Below are 19,014 nucleotides of genomic sequence, written 5' to 3'. Positions count from 1 at the left end.
CCTCGTTCTAACAGGTTCCCAGAGGTTGATGGTTTCTTTCTTGTTTTTCTAAATCCCCGTCATCCGTTTTCCTTTCTTTCTATTTGTTTCTTTCTGAGCTCCCAGTTGGGCTGACATCCCTGGGGGGGAGGAGAGTAGGGGCTTCAGACCAAGATGAAGACTGAACGTGGCTGGAGAAGAAAGGCCGGCAGGGCCCTCCCCGCGTCCCTGCTCCCTTCCCCGTCCGATCGAGGTGGCCTGGCTTGGTCAATGCAGAGAAGTCCCAATCTCACCACCAAAAAAAACTGAACTAAACCGCTTTGCTTGCGAGATCCGAGTGTGCGTTCAGAGTACTTGTTTTAAAAAAGACATTGCAGGCTGGAGCATCGTTCGCCCTTCAAAATTTCTGGCTTTGCTATTCATTTTAATTTTATTATTCACTTTTTTTTTTTTAAAAAATAACATACATTGCTTGTAAAATAATTTCTTTTTTTTTTTCTTCTTCTTCTTCTTTAAATTAATTTATTCTTTCATTCATTCGTTTGTTCTTCAGATGTCATTATTATTATTATTATTATCATTATCATTATTATTATTATTATTATCATCATCATTTTTCTTTCCTGGACCCCCCCACGCTCCCTTCCTACCCCCACCCCCCCACCCCAATGCCCTGCTCTGTCTCTTTAGGAAAATATTCTAATGGCCTGAGTGGCTGCAGCGTGGCAAACCGGGCACTCCGGATCAGTCCTCTCGCAGATCCTCACGGCACACTCCATGCAGAAGAGGTTGTGGCCGCACGGCACCAGAGCTGCCGTAACTTCGCTTTCGAAACACACCATGCACTCGCGGCTGCTGGAGACAGACGTCCGGGCAGCGGTAGTCGTCCCCAGCTTGGAAAACCCTTGGAGCGGTTCCCCCTGCGACCGCCTGGGGAGACCGGAAAGATTGGGCTCTTGGATGGAGGAGGACGGGGAGCGATGTGAATTTGGGTGGATGGCGCCGGTACTGCTGGACCGCTGCTGCTTCGAGAAGAGCACCGAGACGGGGTTGGTGTTCTCCTGCCCAGCCCACATCGGGGCACCCGACTCCGGCACCCCGTAATAGAGATCTTGCTTGTTCACGCCATAGTTGGGGAAGAGGTAACCGTAATTGAAGTCGTTTTGGTCATTCAGCCGGGGGGTCTCGTAGACGGGGTCGACGGAGCAGTCGCCGATGCACCCCAGGCTGTTCTGCCGGAAGGTGGAGAGGGGCTTGCAGCCCGGCGCCGGCGTATGGACCCGCCAGGCCTCCGAGTAGCGGTTCTCCATGCCGGAGTCGGGGCTGCTGGAGAGGAAGTCGTTCTCGTTGTTGTACTCCAGGATCTTGCCTGTCCTCACCGCGATGTGGGTCTCGATCTCCTCCCGGGCGCGCTCAACGTTGCCCGGCGCGCCGGTGATTTCGAAGACGGGGTCCCGGTCCCGGCTGGGCGTGATGATGTAGGTGTTGGTCTGCTGCTGGATCCGTTTGATGGTGGCTCCTTTGGGGCCCACCACCAAGCCCACCACGCGGTAGGGCACGCGCACCCGGATGGTGACTTGCCCCGGCAAGGTAGGAGCGCTGCCAAAAGTGGTGCCAGCCTTGTTGCGGGAGGCCCTGATCATGGAGAAGTGCTCGGCAGCGGAGATGATCTCCCGCCGGGCCATGGCCACGTCCTCCCGCCGTCCCGTCACCATGAAGACCGGCTCCTCGCCCCGCACTGGCGTCTTGATGTAGGTGTTGGTCTTTGCCCGCAGGGCTTTGATCTTGCAGCCTTGGGGAAGAGAGAGAAAACAAGGCAGGGAGGTTAGAGAGGCTGTCCCGCCGCCCTCCCCGCTCCTCAGGAAACCAGGCTGAGCTGCCATGTTTTCAGCAGGCCCTGCACCACGCAGCAGCCACTGCCCGGGGACCTAAAATGAGGGAAAGGCCCTTTTCCCCCTAAACCCGACAGGAGAAATGCCAGAGGGAGGCTTCCCCCTCACCATCCCCATGGAGCTCCTCTCTCAGGAGCTCCCCGCTCCCTCATCCCATGGCAGGTGTCGCCATTTTGTGTGCTGCCCCCCGCCACCGAAACCAGAAATCCTCCCCTCAGCAATCAGCCACTTCTCAGCAATCACCCCTCGGAGATCTCCCTTTCACACACCCGCAAGCACCAGGGAGCTGGGGGGATTCAAGCCCTCCCCACGGGCCAGCAGTCCCTGTGAGGAAGCACTGAGGCCCGGGCCCCGCCATGTTGCCCCTCAGAGAAGATGGCCGCCCTGGCTCCCCTCTGGTCTCTCCCTCTCTCGTCTCAGCTCTTGGGACAGGAAGGATTCGGCTGACACACAGGGCCGCCACAGAGCCTGGAGATGACAGAAGAAAGCAGGGGGATGCTGAGTCCAGGCATGGCTGACGTGGAGCCCCTTCGTTGCCCTGCGCCAGCTCATGGGGAGCATGAGGGGAGAGACGTCTGCCATGACTCAAGAGAGCAGAGCCCTCCGCAGGGACGTCTGTCCTACCGTGGAGCTTTTGGGGTGGATCCGGTGCGACCCGGGTCACTTTTGGCAGGCCAAGTTTGGGGTGGGGTGTAGCAGAGACGGAGCAATTTGCACTCCCGCCTCATATACGGTGGGACCCCAAACGTCAGCACCGCTAGAAGACCAAGGGGGTAGCAGGACGCCGGTATTTGCTTTGGGGTCAAAACAGCAAGAAATGGGGCAGGGCTGTCCACGCACAGCCCCACCACGCGGCAAAGGCATGGCGGTGGCTGCCCGGGGAGGGGAGGCCATCCAGCCAAGGGCTGCATTTCTCCCTTGACTCTCCATCTGGTCCATCAAACGCTGATGGCCGCAGGCCTCCCCACCACAGCGGTCCGGGCGCTCGGACCCTTTCCTGAGGTCACTTGCCATGCCAGTGCTTTTGTATATTGGTATCCGCCTCCCTGGAGCCCACCGAGACCATTCCCCCTGCTCCTTACAGCTCAGAAAACATCTTTCTGCTTTTCCAAAAAAGGCAAGAGACTTTTCAGTGTGTTTTGGCTTCCAAATCGTTTTTTAGAGGGGTTTAGAGCCAGCTGTGTGACTCCAGGTTCCTCGATGACACTAGGATGCCATCAAGCAACTAAATATTGTTACAGATGTGGCACAGTTTTCTAAACTACTTCTGGAAACCCTCCCTGCTGCTGTCCCCGACCCCTCTCTCCAAAAGCCTTACTTGGTGCCTGAAGGCATTTTCAAAGCCTGGCACCATGTTTCCACGCAGACTGGGGCTTCCTCTGCGGGGAGGTTTGCTCCAAGCTCGGGTCTCTTAAGAAAAATTTAAAAATGTGATTCTTCAGGGCACCACATTTCTACGAGCGCAGATGGAGTAAGGCGAGCACTTTGCCCTGGTTTCCCAAGGATTCAGGCATCTGCCTCGGGGCTCATGGAACAAGAGGATGGGGATATGGCATTGAAACCTCTCTGGGATCCCCCACCTCCTCCCCACCCCATCTTCTCTCCCCAAAAGGAGCCCATCTCTTGTCCTCTCCTCTGGCCGTCTGACACCAGCAAGTTTTCCTCAACGTACTGCGCTGACATCATGCTTTAACACAGGATGACCTGCAAACGATGCTTCCGCAACCAAGAAATTAAGATTCCTCAGCCTGTGGGCTGGAACATTATTATTTACACAGATCCTAATAAATAACCTCTCTCCCAGCTGGGAGTTCAGGGCTGCCCCTCACTTCGCGCTGCCACTTATCTGCAGCTCCTCTCGTCAGACACAGGCTTGTGACATCAGGGTATTTACAGGAACGTAACGATCCCACCACCATCATTAGCAAGAATCGAACCCCGCACCTTTGGTGATAAAAAGAGAGCCTCGTGCCACTACAGCTGACAAGAATAATTCCCCGCGCTCGCAGCGGTGGCAGGCGCCGCACGCGGTACAACCAATAGTTACAGCCGCAGAAAGCATGCTCAGCCCGCCGGGTCACACTCGCATCGTGCAACATCGCATGGGCACCGGGGTGCAGCCTCGTCAAACTGCAGGAGACTGCGCGAACACGAAACCTCCCAGCATCGCTCTGAAACCCCACCGCCTGTCAGAGGGTTTTGGCATTGGCGTAGGACGCGTGCCGGTAAATCCTGACTTTGCTGTCGACACCCAACGCGACTCTTAACTCCTCAAAGCTACTTCAGCTCTCCGAGCCTCAGTCCCCCGTTTGTGGAACGGGAAGAATAGCTGCCTCTTGCTCTGCGTTACGGCAAAACTTCCTATAATACTTAGCATCGCGATGCTGCTGCATTAAACCCATCTCTAAGCCACTAATTTCACGTTCCTGGTGAATGGAAATGCTAGATCTGACCCAGAGAAGGAGCTGGGCAAATCCCCAAAATCCAAACCAAATCCACCGCCTGCCAAGTCTCATGTAGCTCACACGTTACTCCCCGCCGAGTTTGCACCCTGAAGTATATTTGCAATGCTTTGTTTAGTAAAGTTTCTAAACAGCTGATGTGGACCGATGGTCGTCTACAGTGTTGCATTATTAGTACTTAGGAAACTCGAAGAACAGGACTTTACGGTGCTAGGCACGACACCGCTGTAGGAGTAAACCCACGCAGACAAAATCACAGGATAAAGCTTCATCCCAAGGAGCCCGCGGAGGGCGGGATAAAACCGCGAGGGGTCACCTATGCCCTCCCGCAGCCCCAGGGCAGGCTCGGCTCTCCCTGACCCATCCCTGGCAGACATTTCCCTGCTCCGCTCCTATGCTGCTCGCTCCAAAGATGGAGATTCCATCTTAGGAAGATTAACCGAGATGCCACCATTTCCCCAGGGATATCACCGGAGCGTCGCACGGAAAGAAAGGGGGTGTTAGCGGCAAGCATCCGCGCTGGAAATTACTCCCGTGCATCACCCCAGACTGAAGTAGCGTTTGCTGAATTCCTCGGTGACCCACGTTCTGCCTCCCAGGAGCGCGAGGCTTGCTCTCGTTTGCAAAAGGACCTCAGGTAGGCGTTTGTCAGGGCTGGGCTTGGGTTCGGCGTTTTTCTAAGCCACGGGACAATGACTGCGTGTGGGGGGAGAGGGATCTGAGCCCAGCACGAAGGGAAACAATCAAGGAGGCGACACGGAGGGTCAGGCAAGCAGAGCAGTGACAAAGGACAGGGGCTCCATGCTGGGGACAGATGGAAGGAAACGGTGGCAAGGAATACACATGAATGAGGGCAAACGTAAGCGAGTTCCATGAGCTGGAGAGGGTGGGAGCGAGTTAGGGATGGAGGAAAGGTGATGGAAATTGAGGGAGAGGCACGCTGCGATCCCTCCGAGGGAGGCGGAGGATTAGGGGCGTGGAGGCAAAGGAGAGACACCCCAAAACGGCAAAAGGGAGACGGGCAAGGAGAGAGCGTGGCGAGAGGCGGAGGGAGGATCTAGAAATGGACAAAAGGACGCATGGTGCAGTCGATGGTGTGAGAAGCAGGGGGAGGAGGAGGAGGGAGGGTCTCCGTGCAGGCCTGCAGACAGGAAAGCCAGCTTTGCAGAGACAGACAGATGGGGGATCCTGTGCTTAAAAACGGGAGAGAATAACCCCACAGGAAATTAGACCAACTCCGTCGCGACCAGCAGCCCAGCAGGTTCAGTGGCCCAGATCTCTCGCAGCTCTAAATCGGTACAGACAACAGGCCAAGCCACCAGCAGTATAAATCCAGATAACTCCACCAACTTCCAAGAGAGCTGCACTGATTTACATCAGCTAACATCAGGCTGGGCTTAAATCTGATTTCCCCACTCAGTGCCAAGGCTCCCAGCCCAGCTCAACCCCAACCCTGACCTTCCTTCGGACAACTAAATAGGGGCTGAGCCTCCTTTGACATCGCCCCGTTTCTGACAGCACAGCCAGTTCAGGATGTGGCCCTTTATATCCTGGCCGGATGAGTAGCACGGTCCTATGTGCTTTTTTCAAATGAAATTCGTCCTGTATGTTGTTTTGGTTTTTTAATGAAAGGCTTTCTTCATGCGTAACTGAAATTTGAAAACAACATGCAACAAACCGCTTTACTCGGTGGATTATTAAAAGGGGAGAGAACTGCTTAGTAGGTGGTGGCAAAAATGTAAAACTAAGAGGAGAAAAGGACCCATAGAAACTATAATAATTTATAACTTTGCCGTAGCATTCTACTCTTTAAGGCAGCGTGCAGACATCAGCTAATTGATCCCTGGCAGACTCCTGCCAGTTAGATTTTTATATTAGAGAGAGAATTAAGCCCTTTCTTGTTGTGGTTCCACTACCTAGCTTCTATTATTCTGGTTTTTGCCAATAACACAGATCCCAAAGCATCTGACAAAGGAGGCTTGTATGATTATTTCCTCCCCCCACCCCTTTTTCTTTTTAACTTCAGTTAACTGATTGCCAATTGACTCAAAGTAAATGTGTTTGCAAATTACTCTAGTAAGCCACAAATGTTAACGTACAGGAACAAACCCTTGAGGACTGTCGAGCCTCCGGCACCCAGACCAGTTATCTAACTGGAATTAATCTGCAGAGCAGCTAGCTCTGGCTAAAAACGAATAAATAAATCGAGTCTAGACATTGCCAAACTGGGGAGGGGTGGGGTGGGGGAATCAGGGGGAGATTTGGATGCACAGTCACATTCTCCTCTCTGCTTACCCCTGCATCAGGGGTAAATAAATCCCGCAAAACTAACAGGGAAGGCTTCAAGAGCTTCAACAGCTAAGGCAGTTGCTCACGAGGGCAACCAGGGTGTAGGATGCATCCGATCTGACTGCCGTTTACTTTGCGCGAACCCATCCCAAATCTTTTCTCGCTCAGAGCGGCGTAAACCCAACGGGCTTCCACGGGACCTCACCGCGGTTTGCACCGAGGCTCCCGTGCGCTGCTCTGACAGCGGGAAAAGGCCGGAGCGGTGCACGGGATGGATGTGCACTGGATGTACCCACCGCACCATGCACGGTGTAAACGCCAGCAGAAGAACAGTGGGAAAATGTCCTAGCCATGCCTATGGAGTAGTTCCATCGGATATTTTACTTCAGTGTAAATTCAGAGCTAAACCCGCTGACAACCTTCTCCTCGCTGCCGGTAGAAGGCCAGATCCTGCACAGGTACGTACTGCTACTGATGCAGTCCTACCTGGCGCAAACTGGCACACCTCCAGCACGTGCCAGTTTACGCCCCGAAGTGTGGGCTTCACCTGCAAGCACGGGAGGTGCTGTGCCAGCTTCCAGCAAACAGCGAAGGATCCAGCCCCAAGGTGTTATATTTTTTTGTTTGGTTGGGGTTTTTTGTGCGGTTTGGTTTTTTTTTCTTTTCTAAAAAACACACCACACAAATCACTCCTTATATTTCTTGTTTTCATCGGATACAAAATTATCTCTACAGACAAAAGATTCTTAGTCCTCTTCTCATTTATACTAAGGCACCTTTACACTGCGCTGGTATAAATTACACCTGTAAATACCCCGCTTAGGACATTTTGACATTGCCCATGTGGTATAAGAGAGCCTAAGGGCAAATTAGGACTTGGTCTTTTTTCTGTAATAGTCATAAAATTAAAGAGGACCATAAAATAAACAACCCTCAAATATCTCTGGTAAGGTGGGGCATTCTTTTCCCATTTAAGATGAAAGCCATGTTAAAAGACAAGCACACAAAGAACATCACAAATAAACCCTCCTGAATATCTGTGGGGTAAGATTTTGCTGCATTGAAAATCTGATGAAAGTGGTGTCAAAAAACACAAATGCACACAAAAGGACCACAAACAAACAACTAAATCCCTTTGCATTGAGGTTTTATTGTACTGATGATGCAAGTTGTGTTTACAAGAAGGCGAAAAAAACCCCGACACACCACCACGCCACGAAAATAAGCAACCACCTCATTTCAGCGCAGCGATTCGAAGCTTTTTCATGCAGCGATGAAAGTTGTTTATCAAAAAAAAAAAAAAAAGGGGGGTAAAAAAACCCAAAAAAACAAAAAAGAAAAAGCAACGCGACCCAAAAGCAACAATCCAGATGCCACAGACAATCGCCGCCTTGTTGTGCGGCGGAGGAAAGTTGGGAACTGGGGCTGGAAGCCCCCCGGCCCCGAGCAGCCGCTCTGTGCCAGCAATGCATCACATCGGGGTGGGTGTGACCGCGGCCCCCCGCATGGCACAATCCTGCACACGCTCGCGGCCGGACACGGGGGGAAAGCGGGGCAGGGCGAGCTGGCGGGGGGGACGCGGGAGGAGGGGGCCGCCAGACAAAGGCAGGAACGGGGGCCCCCACCCAACGCCAGCACGCTTTCCCACTGCCCTAGATTCCGGCCGGCTGCTCTGCGGCGCGGTTCACTCGGTCAGCGCGGCATCCAGCAGCCGGATCCGATGCGCGGAGCGTGCGTGTCTCCCTAGAAAATTCCCTTTGTCTCTCTCCCAGACCCATTTTCTCCTCCCACCTCTAGTTCAAACCGCACAAAGTCGATCCCATTCTGCACTTTTCCCTGGTGTAAATTCAGATGGATTCTCATTAACACTTTATAACAATCTGACACCGGCTGCAATTTCTCTCTCGCTTTAAGGCCCGTCTCGAGCTGCTAGAGCGGCGTAAGGAGGTCGGTTTTCAGGCCCCACCAGACCGGGCGGCTTCAGCTCCAAGATTTCCGCGAAGCAAGCGGAGAACAGGATCTGACCCCCTCGCTGCTTCTCGGATGCTGTACATCCACCTCCACATGGTGGGTGGGGGAGCTGCAATCATCAGACTTCCTCAATGAAAAAGCCTTCCTTGGACTATTTTTAAATGCTGAAAGCGTTAGAGCATGTTTGGAGCTACACAAAGAGCCCAATCACCTGGGGTTAGTGGGGCCTCTTGTTATTTGACTTCACCTTGCCAAGAAAGAGCAATTTATGTTAAGCTCCTCTCTCACATAATCTCATTCCTGTTGACAACGGGCTAGTTAGAGCAGGCTGGGAGATGCTTCATCAAAGGGTGTCTCTGGGTACAGGTGACAATGGATGCTACTATTGATGAGGAGAGCAAAAATACTCTTACAGGGAAGGTACCCGCTGGGAGCGGGCAGCTCGCACTGCTGTGCTCCACGCAGCACGAAGCCAAACCGCCCCGCTACCATCTCCCCGTGCCTGCACACACCAGGCACACAAAGAACCACGGCCACATCTCCTGAACTACAAGATCCAGCCTTAGATGTGCCCCGCTTAGAGTCCAGCAGCCTCTTCCCTGGCTCCGCTGACAGCGGCCCAGTTTGTCACTGGGAGAGGATTTAACACTGGCAGAAAAGTCAGACACGCATCTCCATCAGTCCGATCTACGCCTGCCTCGGGTGACTTCTAGGGAAGAACCTGGACATCTCGGTGGCTGAGGATTTCTGCCCCTTTCGAAGTTCACAGCCTGAACGGCCAAAGCACGATGCCTTTAGACACTTTCCACTCTTCCCAGCATCTCTCCCATCTCAACCCACGCCCTCGGGTTGCAAGGACCTTCTCCTTTGCAACTCCCTTGGTGCCCCACCATCTCCTCAAAAATCACCTGCAAACCGCTTCGGTGCTTTGTCTTTACACCCTGGCGAATTGATCCGCGTAGCTCTGAGAACACGTGCGGTCCCGGCAAGGGTGTTGCAGGGAAGATGCCCGCAACAAGAGCTGGCAGGCGAAATACAAGAGCCACCGAGCACCTCAGTGCACCACGCAGAGCCAGAGCGGCTCCAGGACCGGCGAGCACCGTGTGCGCCACGGCACACGCCAGGAGGTTCAGCCACCCAAGCGCGGCGCGGCTGGAGCCCACGCTCTTGCCAAGGGAAGGGGGGAACGATCCGCAGGAGCCGCGACACCGGCAGAGACGCCCCTGCTCCTCACCCAGCAGCGACAGGAGGGCATGCGTGGAGGTCATGGCTCCACTTCCAGCCCGGGAAGGGAAGTCATTGCCAACCATGGCCAGGGGCAGAGCGGAAGGGGTCATAAACGTCAGTCAAAGGGACTGTTATGACTTTATCCCTTCATCCTTCCTTTTCCAGTTTCCTCTCCTTCACTCCAATCTGCAAAGCAGTCCTTGGCGCAACCCACCAGCCACCCGCCTCTCCACCGCGGACCCTGGGGCACCACGCTGGAGGAGCAGCTCTCAGCGCCTGTCCGGCCAATTCCCGCAAAGTCCCCCTTTCAGCAGCCCGCCGTCTCGTCCCAGGGAGCCCCCCATCCCGCCCGGCTAGCGGTCGCGCCGCTGAAGAAGCGCTGCTCGAATTCAGCGCACAAACCGGCACCACCGCAAACTCGAGCGAGGTTTCCAGCACGCGATTGGCTCCGCGAGGGCACGTTAGCAGTTCCCGGGGAAAGCAGGGAGACGCCAAGCACAGGTCCTGCAGCATCTCTCCTTCCAAGTGGAGCCACCCCCTCCGCCACAATTAAACCTCTTCGCAAATCACACTTACAAACGTTCCAATAAAAATATATGGGGCTTGAGCCTTATTTATACTCAAGCGCCTTTACGCTCTTCGGGCAAAGTAAAGGGCAGTCTTGGGGCAGGTGGAAATCCCACTGCCAGATGCACGGAAAAGGGCCCCCGTGCCCAGATCCAGGCCTCTTACATACCTACGTGTCAGTAAGGTACACTTTCAAAGATGGTAGGTATTATTTTAAAATAATACGAAGGAACGGTGTGGTTCGTCAGATCAGAAAATACTAAGTTAAAGAAAAAGCTCAGCCCTGTTACCCGAAATAATTTTTATTTCGCTATTACCTTTTTCCCCCCCCTCTCATTTTCAAGATGCTCATCACCCTATCCACAAGTACCCAGAAAACACTCGTTTCCCTAGCAAACCATCAGCCCCACGAGCAGTATTACCAAGGGGGTGACAACCTGCAGTTTCTGGGTTCCCCCTGGGATTCCCGGTCAGGCACCCGTGAGAGCGCAGGATTTGGCCCCCCAGGGTGCCCTGCACCCAGCTCCATCCGAGACCAGACCCTCGTCATCCGGCCTTCCGCACAAAAACAAGACCCAGGCGACATTCCTATAGGCCTTTAAAAAGAACCGTGGGCCACAATCTCTGCTGGAGTCAAGAGCTGCGGCTGCGGGGACTGTGCCGAAGCAATCTTGGTTTCTGCCAGCGCAGGATGCGGCCCACCCGTCTCTATAAAGGGGCACAGCTTACGCCGTCGGACCCACTAACTGATGGAGCGCTGCCGAGCCCGCCTCGCCGGGGCTCTGGCCCACTGACATTTCCCAGTTTCCCAGATGTGGGAAAGCCCTCACACACACACACGCTAAAAATGGTGGAAAAAATCCAGGTCTCCACGTTCCTCTCCATCACTCCGGCCACAACGGGCACGCCGCTGCGTACCGAACGCATCGAAACACACCCCCTTCTCGGGAGTTTGGGGCAGCGGTGAGATCCAGGAGGAAAATAGCCCGGGCACCTCCCGCATCGTCTAACGTTTCCCCTCGATTCCGCCTGCCGAATCTTCTCTCTTTTCTAACTTTATTAAACAAAGGGGGCCTGATTCTCCACGGCCTTGCACCCGCCAGCGCAGAGTTGGTGCAAAGCCCCGCCATTTCTGGCTGCGCTCAGCTCGCGGCGGTGTAAAAGCATCACGGGCAGGATGAGGCCCGGGGGGGGGGGGGGGGGGTCCTCTCGGCCATACCTTCGCCCCCCTCTCCAGCCCGTGTCCCCGGCGCGGGGGCCGCGATCCCAGCGGGGCGGGAGGGAAGCCAGAGCAAGAGCCGTTCCCTCCGCTGCAGACGCCCTGAGTTTTGGGGGAGCACGGCACCCCGCCGCGCTCCATCCCAGCACGGGGACCGGCTCCTAGCTTCGCTGGCGGGAGAGCGCCGAGCCCCCAGCGGCCCCATTGTTCCCATAACAGGCTCCAGCCCAACGATGCACGGCCATTAGCCATTTGTATCCCCGTGGCTTCTCCTTGCCCACCTCAGCCTCTGCACATCCCCTCCTGGGAGCGCTGGCCCCAGGGAGCCACCCCCCCGCCCCGTCAAACTGCAAACCCCCTGCTCGGGTGATTTTAATTCCCAACCCAAGAGGAAGCATCTGGATTTGGAGCCGCAGTCTCTGCCCGTCACACTTCCAGAGCGTCAAGTTACTTGCTTAGAGAAAGAAAAAAAAAAAGAAAAATCCCACTTAGCCACACTATTATTATTTTTTTTTTTTTTCCCCTTCTTCTGTAAGCCACACAAAACTTCTCTCGCCGGCCCCAGGGTTTAACCCCGCTCCCGCAATGCCAGCGGGCGGCTCGGCGGAGCGGCCCCCCCCGCCGCGCACCTCGCCCCCACACGCACACTCGGGAGCCCGGAGCGGTGGGGGTGGGCGAGGGGTGACTTAAGAGTGGGTGTGGTGTAGAGAAAGAGAGAGAGAGAGAGATATATATATAATTTTTTTTTTTTTTAAAGCCCTCCTCCATTCCACCTCGCTCCGAACGGAGCCGTAAGGAGAACAAAAGCATCTCTGTGGCGGGGCCGGGCGGCGGCGGCGTGCGTGGGGCCCACGCGGGACGGCGGGTGCCCGCTGCGGGGTCCCCCCCAGTCACATGGCGGCAGGAGGAGTTCAAACTTCCATTAATCGCTTCTGCGGAGCGGGGCCAGGCCCGCCCGCTCGCCCGCCCGCTCGCCCGCCCGCTCGCCCGCCCGGCCGCGGCGAGCCCCGCACCACCACACCCCCTCGCTCCGCCGAGCCCAACAAAGGGGATTTTTCTCCCCACGGCGCCGAGCCCGGCCGGGCTCAGCTCCCCTCCGGCCTCCCCCCGCCTCATTTGCCTTTTTTTTTTTTTTTGCCTTTTTTATTTTTAAAAAAGGAGGAGGGCGGAGAGCGCGGTTGAGGAACGGCTCTTTCGCAGAACCGGAGGAGCGGCGGGCTCGGGGGCTCCGGTGCAGACAGCCGGACAACCCACGCTGGCGTTCCCCTATAGATTTTCCCCCCCTACCCTGCCCCAAAAAACCCCCAAGAAGCCCCGCAGAGCAGCGACCCGTCGGCAGCCCGGGACCCCCGCTCCGCCCGGGGCTGCCCAGCCCCGCTGCCCCGCCGCTTTGTCCCCCGGCGGGGCTGGACCGGCCGGGGCTCCGGTGCCCGGCCCCGAACAATGGGAGGGGAGGGCGAGGGGGGAAGTTGGCGGGGCGGTCCCCAGCCCTCCCGGCCGCGGGGGGAAGTTTCCCGTGGAAAAGGGGGCCCGGCCGGGCTTGGGGTCTGGGGTCCGGGGGGGGGGGGGGGACACCGGCGGCCGGGCGGGGACCGGCGCCCCGGCGCTCACCTTGCCGGCCCACGATCTCGGCCACGTGTTCGGAGCTGGGCACCGGGACGCACTCGGTGGTGTTGGAGCTGCTCTTCAACCGCAGCTCGGCCTCCTTATACAAAGCGCACAACTTAGGTTCCGCCGCCCCGGCGCTGGGAGCCGCCGAACCCTTCGGGGCCGGGGGAGGCGGCGGCGGCGGCGGCGGCGGCTGCTGCTGCGGCGGCGGCGGCGGCGGCGGGGGCTGCTGCGGCGGCGGCGGCGGCGGGTTATTGTTGTTGTTGTTGCTGTCCTCCACCAGCACCACGGCGGAGGAGGAGGAGGAGGAGGAAGGCTCGCCTAGCCCCAGCAGGCAGAGCTGGTCCAGGGCGAGCTGCAGTGCCCGGTCATCCTCCAGCAGCGCTCTGTCTTTGCCGCTCCCACCGAAACAGCCTAAATCGCCGAAACCCCCGTTCCTTTCCATTATCCCTGGTACTACCAGGCTAGGCATGGCTAACAAAGACTTGAGAGGGGGTTGGGTGGTGGTGGTTGGTTGGGGAGGGGGGGGTGTGAGAGCGAGAGGAGGGGAGTGGGGGGGGGGGGGGGACACAAAGAGCTCGGGAGGGAGAAGGGAAAAAAAAAAAGGCAGAGGGAGAGAAACAGAGAGAGAAAAGGACCCTCCGCCCACCTCCCCTCCGCCTGGCCAAGCCCCTTTCTCTCTGTAACCCGAGCTCCCTCGCCCAGGCACTTCCAGCCGCCGGGGTCCCCCCGCCGCCGCCTCCGCCCCCGGCTCCCAGCCGCCGGCGGGGTGTGCGGGGGGCCGGCGGGGCGCGGGGCGGCGCGGAGCCCCGCGGGGGGAAAACTCTTTTGTTTGAAGGCGGCTGGGCGCAGCGGGAGGCTGCCCCGGCCCGCGGCCTGCTGGGGGATGTAGTCCCCGGCCGCCGCGCACACCCCCGCCGGCGCGGCGGCGGCGGCCCGCGGGGGGACGGGGGGGGTCCCGCGGGGGGACCCGCCGTGACATGGGGGGGGGGTGCAGGGGGACCCGCTGGGTCGTGGGTGGAGGGGGCGGCGGGGGGACCCGCTGTGACATGGGGGGGGGGGGCTGCAGGGGTCCCGCGGGGTCGCGGGTGGAGGGGGCTGCAGGGGTGCACAGTGTGCAACGGGTGAAGGGCTGCGAGGGGACCCACTGGGTCGCGGGGGGAGGGGGCTGCAGGGGTCCCGCTGTGACATGGGTGGAGGGGGCTGCAGGGGTCCTGCTGTGACATGGGTGGGGGGCTGCAGGGGGACCCGCTGGGTCGTGGGTGGAGGGGGCGGCGGGGGGACCCGCTGTGACATGGGTGGAGGGGGCTGCAGGGGTCCCGCTGTGACATGGGTGGAGGGGGCTGCAGGGGTCCCGCTGTGACATGGGTGGAGGGGGCTGCAGGGGTCCTGCTGTGACATGGGTGGGGGGATGCAGGGGGACCCGCTGGGTCGTGGGTGGAGGGGGCGGCGGGGGGACCCGCTGTGTCATGGGTGGAGGGGGCTGCAGGGGTCCCGCGGCGTCGCGGGGGGAGGGGGCTGCAGGGGTGCACAGTGTGCAATGGGTGAAGGGCTGCAGGGGTCCCACTGTGTCATGGGTGGAGGGAGCAGCGGGGGTCCCGCTGGCCAAGGCTGGAGGGGCCTGCAGGGGTCCCGCTGGGACGCGGGTGGAGGGGGCTGCAGGGGCCCCGCTGTGTCATGGGTGGAAGGGACGGTGTGGGGACCCGCTGTGTCATGGGTGGAAGGGGCTGCAGGGGACCCGCTGTGTCACGGGTGGAAGGGACGGTGTGGGGACCCGCTGTGTCACGGGTGGAAGGGGCTGCATGGGGACCCGCTGTGTCACGGGTGGAAGGGACGGTGTGGGGACCCGCTGTGTCATGGGTGGAAGGGGCTGCAGGGGACCCGCTGTGACACGGGTGGAAGGGACGGTGTGGGGACCCGCTGTGTCACGGGTGGAAGGGACGGTGTGGGGACCCACTGTGTCACGGGTGGAAGGGGCTGCATGGGGACCCGCTGTGACATGGGTGGAAGGGGCTGCAGGGGACCCGCTGTGACACGGGTGGAAGGGACGGTGTGGGGACCCGCTGTGTCACGGGTGGAAGGGACGGTGTGGGGACCCGCTGTGTCACGGGTGGAAGGGACGGTGTGGGGACCCGCTGTGTCACGGGTGGAAGGGACGGTGTGGGGACCCACTGTGTCACGGGTGGAAGGGGCTGCATGGGGACGCGCTGGCCAATGGTGGAGGGGGCTGCAGGGGGACCCAGTGTGCAATGGGTGAAGGGCTTCATGGGGACCCGCCACGCAATGCATGGCTGGAGGTGGTTGCGTGGGGACCCGCTGTGACATGGGTGGAGGGGGCTGTATAGGGACCCACCATGCAACGAACGGGTGAAGGGGACTGCGTGGGGACCCCCTGTGCCATGGCTGAAAGGCTGCGTGGGGACCCACCACGCAACAAATGCGTGAAGGGGGCTGCGTGGGGAACCCCTGTGACATGGGTGGAAGGGGCTGCGTGGGGACCCTCTGTGTCATGAGTGGAAGGGGCTGCGGGAGGACCCGCCGTGCAACGAACGGGTAGAGGGGGCTGTTTGGGGACCTGCCATGCCATGGGTGGAGGTGGCTGCATGGGGACCCACCATGCAACGAATGGGTGGAGGGGGCTGTGGGGGTCCTGCTGTGTCATGGGTGGTGGGGACGCCTTGGGCAATGGGTGAAGAGCGGTGTGGGGACCCGCTGTGACATGGGTGCAGGGGGCTGCGTGGGGACCTGCTGTGACATGGGTGGAGGGGGCTGCGTGGGGACCTGTCAACGCGCACCCCATCAAGCAGGGTGTGTGGGGACCTGCCGCTGCCCACCCGTGAGGGGTGCTGTGGAGAGGTCAGGGGTTGGGACCCTAGAGATCCACGGGGCTAGCGGGGACCCCTGGGAGAAGCGGTGGCTAGGCAGGGACACCTCAAGGTGGAACTGCTCGGGCCGTAGGCTGGCCGGTGGGGTGAACGGTGGGGAGAAGGGGACTGGGGGTGATGGGGCAGGTCCTGAAGGGATGAGCCCACCTCCCATGGACAGGTCATGGGCTCATGGGCTCATGGGCTTCACGCTCATGCGAAGGGGGACATGGCCTTCAAGGAGGTGCTGGGACCCCCCCAAACATGGGGGCTTCAGTCTTGTGATGGGAAGACCCCCAACCAAAATCCGAAGGATTTGAGGGCCGAAACTCTGTGTCCAGCAGCACCAGGAATCATGGAAAGAGAGGAGAAGGGGGAACCCCCGGCACCCCAAGGCCCTGCGGTGGCTCCGGGCGCAGGAGCAGCGAGGCTTGGCGGGGCTGCTGGGGCTCAGCCTCCCCGCCCTTGGCTCCCTGCCCCAGCAAAGCCCCCCCTGCAAACTGGGGATGCTGGGGAAGAGCCATGGGACAGCCCTGCTCCCTCGCCTAGCTTTTCTCATTGAAATGAGGAGCGAATTAGCGCAGAGGGAAGCATTGAAAATAGCTTTCCAGCTCCCCGCCAGCAAGGCTGGGCTGTGTGTGTGTGAGTTTCTCCCCTCTTCCCCTTTCTTCCCTTTGAATCAAACCAGATGTCTCTCCCATGAAATGAGATTGCATGAGCTTACACTGGAGAGAGACAATGCAGAAAGATGCGAGGCTCCCATCGAGCCACATTGCACTGCAGCTCTGGCAGAGGCGACGGCTGCGGCGACGGCTGGGGACGGAGCGGGGGGGATGGTGGCACCGATGCCGTGTCACCGAGGCAGGAATTTTTGACCCCCCGCTCTATTTTGTATGATTTCCTCTCGCTGGCTCTCAGATCCTTGCAGCGAGGTTTCTCTCTCTTCCCCCCCCGCCCCTCTCTGGGTCTACAAGCAGAAGATCTCAGCTTGCAGATGAACTAAGCAGATGGGGCACCCAGCACAAGGAAATGTCTCATCCACTGACTCAGACGGTAAGGTGTTGCTAGAGCTTTCCCTGCAAGTTTGCCCAGGCACTTTGGGAATGGGAATTTTGCTTTCGTTTTGTTTTGGCATCCAGGTTTGCTGATCAGTAGCGCAAAGTCAGGGAGATGCTGGGAGAGCGGCCGGCGGGGCTGGTGGTGGCAGGTTCCCTCTGCCGCGGGACCTGGAGCCGAGCTGCTGGGTTCGAGGTTTGGGTGTTGGTGTCGTGAGTGTTCAAGAAGAAAAACAAAAAAAGAAATAAAGTATAGCTAAGAACAGAAGAACCCACCTCAGGCTGTTGCATTTCACGTGGCTCATTTTGGTGATGATTGTAGAGCAGTGTCTTGAATGACTGGTATTTTTTTTTGTTTAACCTTTGCATGGCGATGGGACTTGTGAAAGTCTGGCGGTTTGGGATGTTTTCCTTCGTCTAAGAGGTGGCATCTGTTTGCATTGTGATACGACGGATAGCGGCTCGACATGCATCCCACGGAGCGTTTGTTTAATACGGACGCGCTCAGCCCCGTGTGCCACGCGGGGGTTATACGGACAAAACGCGTGCACTTAATACACGGGGATGCTCACGTACGCGCTGCCTGTTGCTCTTGCACACGCCTGCCGGCTCGCTCGCTTCAAACCGCGTAAAAAGATCGCTCGCACGCTTCAAACCGCGTAAAAAGATTGCGCGTCTCTGTGTAAGCACGCGTGTTACAGGTGTGTGCGTGCAAGGTGCAAACACAGAGCGAGCGTGCAAGCGGTGAGCGCTTACTTGAAATAGGTACGCAAACCGCAAATGTATTTTTACACGACGTGGTTTGTGCGTCCGCATGTCTGCATGCAGGTGTGTTCGTTAACGCGGGTGCGTATTCACGCGCCCATCCGTGCGCGGAAACACACGTGCACGCGGTGCGTTGTGGCGTTGTTGGGAGCTGTTGGGTTTCGTCCTGTAAATCATAAAGCCACATTTTCATCGCTCGAAGTTTGATCTCATTCACGAAGCCGATAAAGACGCCTGGTCTGCAGATATCAGGTCATTTTAGGGACACGGTTTTGCTTCCAACCTCCATTTTAAGTTCTGTCCTGGAGCTTTCAGAAGAAAGTCCCCCTCAAAATCATAAAGTGAAGGGGAAAAAAAGGAAAAAAAAAAAAAGACAGAACTGCAGAGCTCCAGCTCTAAGCTTTCCAACAGCACAAGCCAGGCCCAGAAATCATAAAACTACCTAAAAAGTTTGCGTGACTCCACAGAAATAATGAATATGGGGTTTCTTTTCATTTGCCTTCTCCCGGGGCTTTCGGATTTCACTCGAGTTGCATCACCTCGCTTTTCTGCACGGCCACAAGGTCGAGAAACTTGCTTTAAAAAACGAAAATTCCTACTCGCACATCTTCACATGACTCACGGAGCTGGGAATTTCAGGCAAACATGAATGCTCATAGAAAAACTGCGAGAATTGGCAACACGGGCAATGACTAATCCTGATGGGTCCCTGATAGCAACGTTTCCCAGTTCATAGAATATTTTGGGGGCGTAGCTGGGCTCCAACCAAGACTTTGATCCTCCTCATGGTGATAGCAACTGCTTAGGAATGATCTTACCTACCGTCTGGCAACGTTGCCCTCTGGGGAAGCTGTATTTCAATAGTAATTCAGGTTAAAGTTAGCGCTGCCAGGTGGCTTGAATTGACTTGAGGAGCTGGAATAGATCACTGGGGCTCATATCACGGGACTGGCGGAGGCTTGAATGTTTGCAGCTCCCTGGATGTGGGAGGAAAAGGTTATTTTTGGGGTTCCAGGTAGCGTTGTTGGATTGCGAGCCGAGTAGTTTGCTGCGGGCGTGGACTGTGCACAGCTACATCCACTCTGCAAACGTCCCTACCAAGGTTTTGGCAGAAAG

General features: G+C 57.7%; 1 protein-coding gene across 1 annotated transcript; it reads right to left on the bottom strand.

Annotated features, from left to right (window-relative positions):
• Positions 1-665: 665 nt before the first annotated feature.
• MEX3A (mex-3 RNA binding family member A) lies at positions 666-13,686 on the bottom strand (the record flags this gene model as incomplete). The annotated part of the gene is made up of 2 exons (XM_082333344.1): positions 666-1,771; positions 13,218-13,686. The coding sequence occupies 2 exons, from the start codon at positions 13,684-13,686 to the stop codon at positions 666-668; spliced, it is 1,575 nt and encodes a 524-aa protein (XP_082189470.1).
• Positions 13,687-19,014: the final 5,328 nt, after the last annotated feature.

The sequence above is a fragment of the Platalea leucorodia genome, assembly GCF_965183815.1.
Source record: "Platalea leucorodia genome assembly, chromosome: 24".
In the NCBI taxonomy this organism is placed as follows: Eukaryota; Metazoa; Chordata; class Aves; order Pelecaniformes; family Threskiornithidae; genus Platalea; species Platalea leucorodia.
The sequence above is the reverse complement of the archived record's forward strand: the minus strand, read 5'-3'. Positions and strand labels throughout refer to the sequence as shown.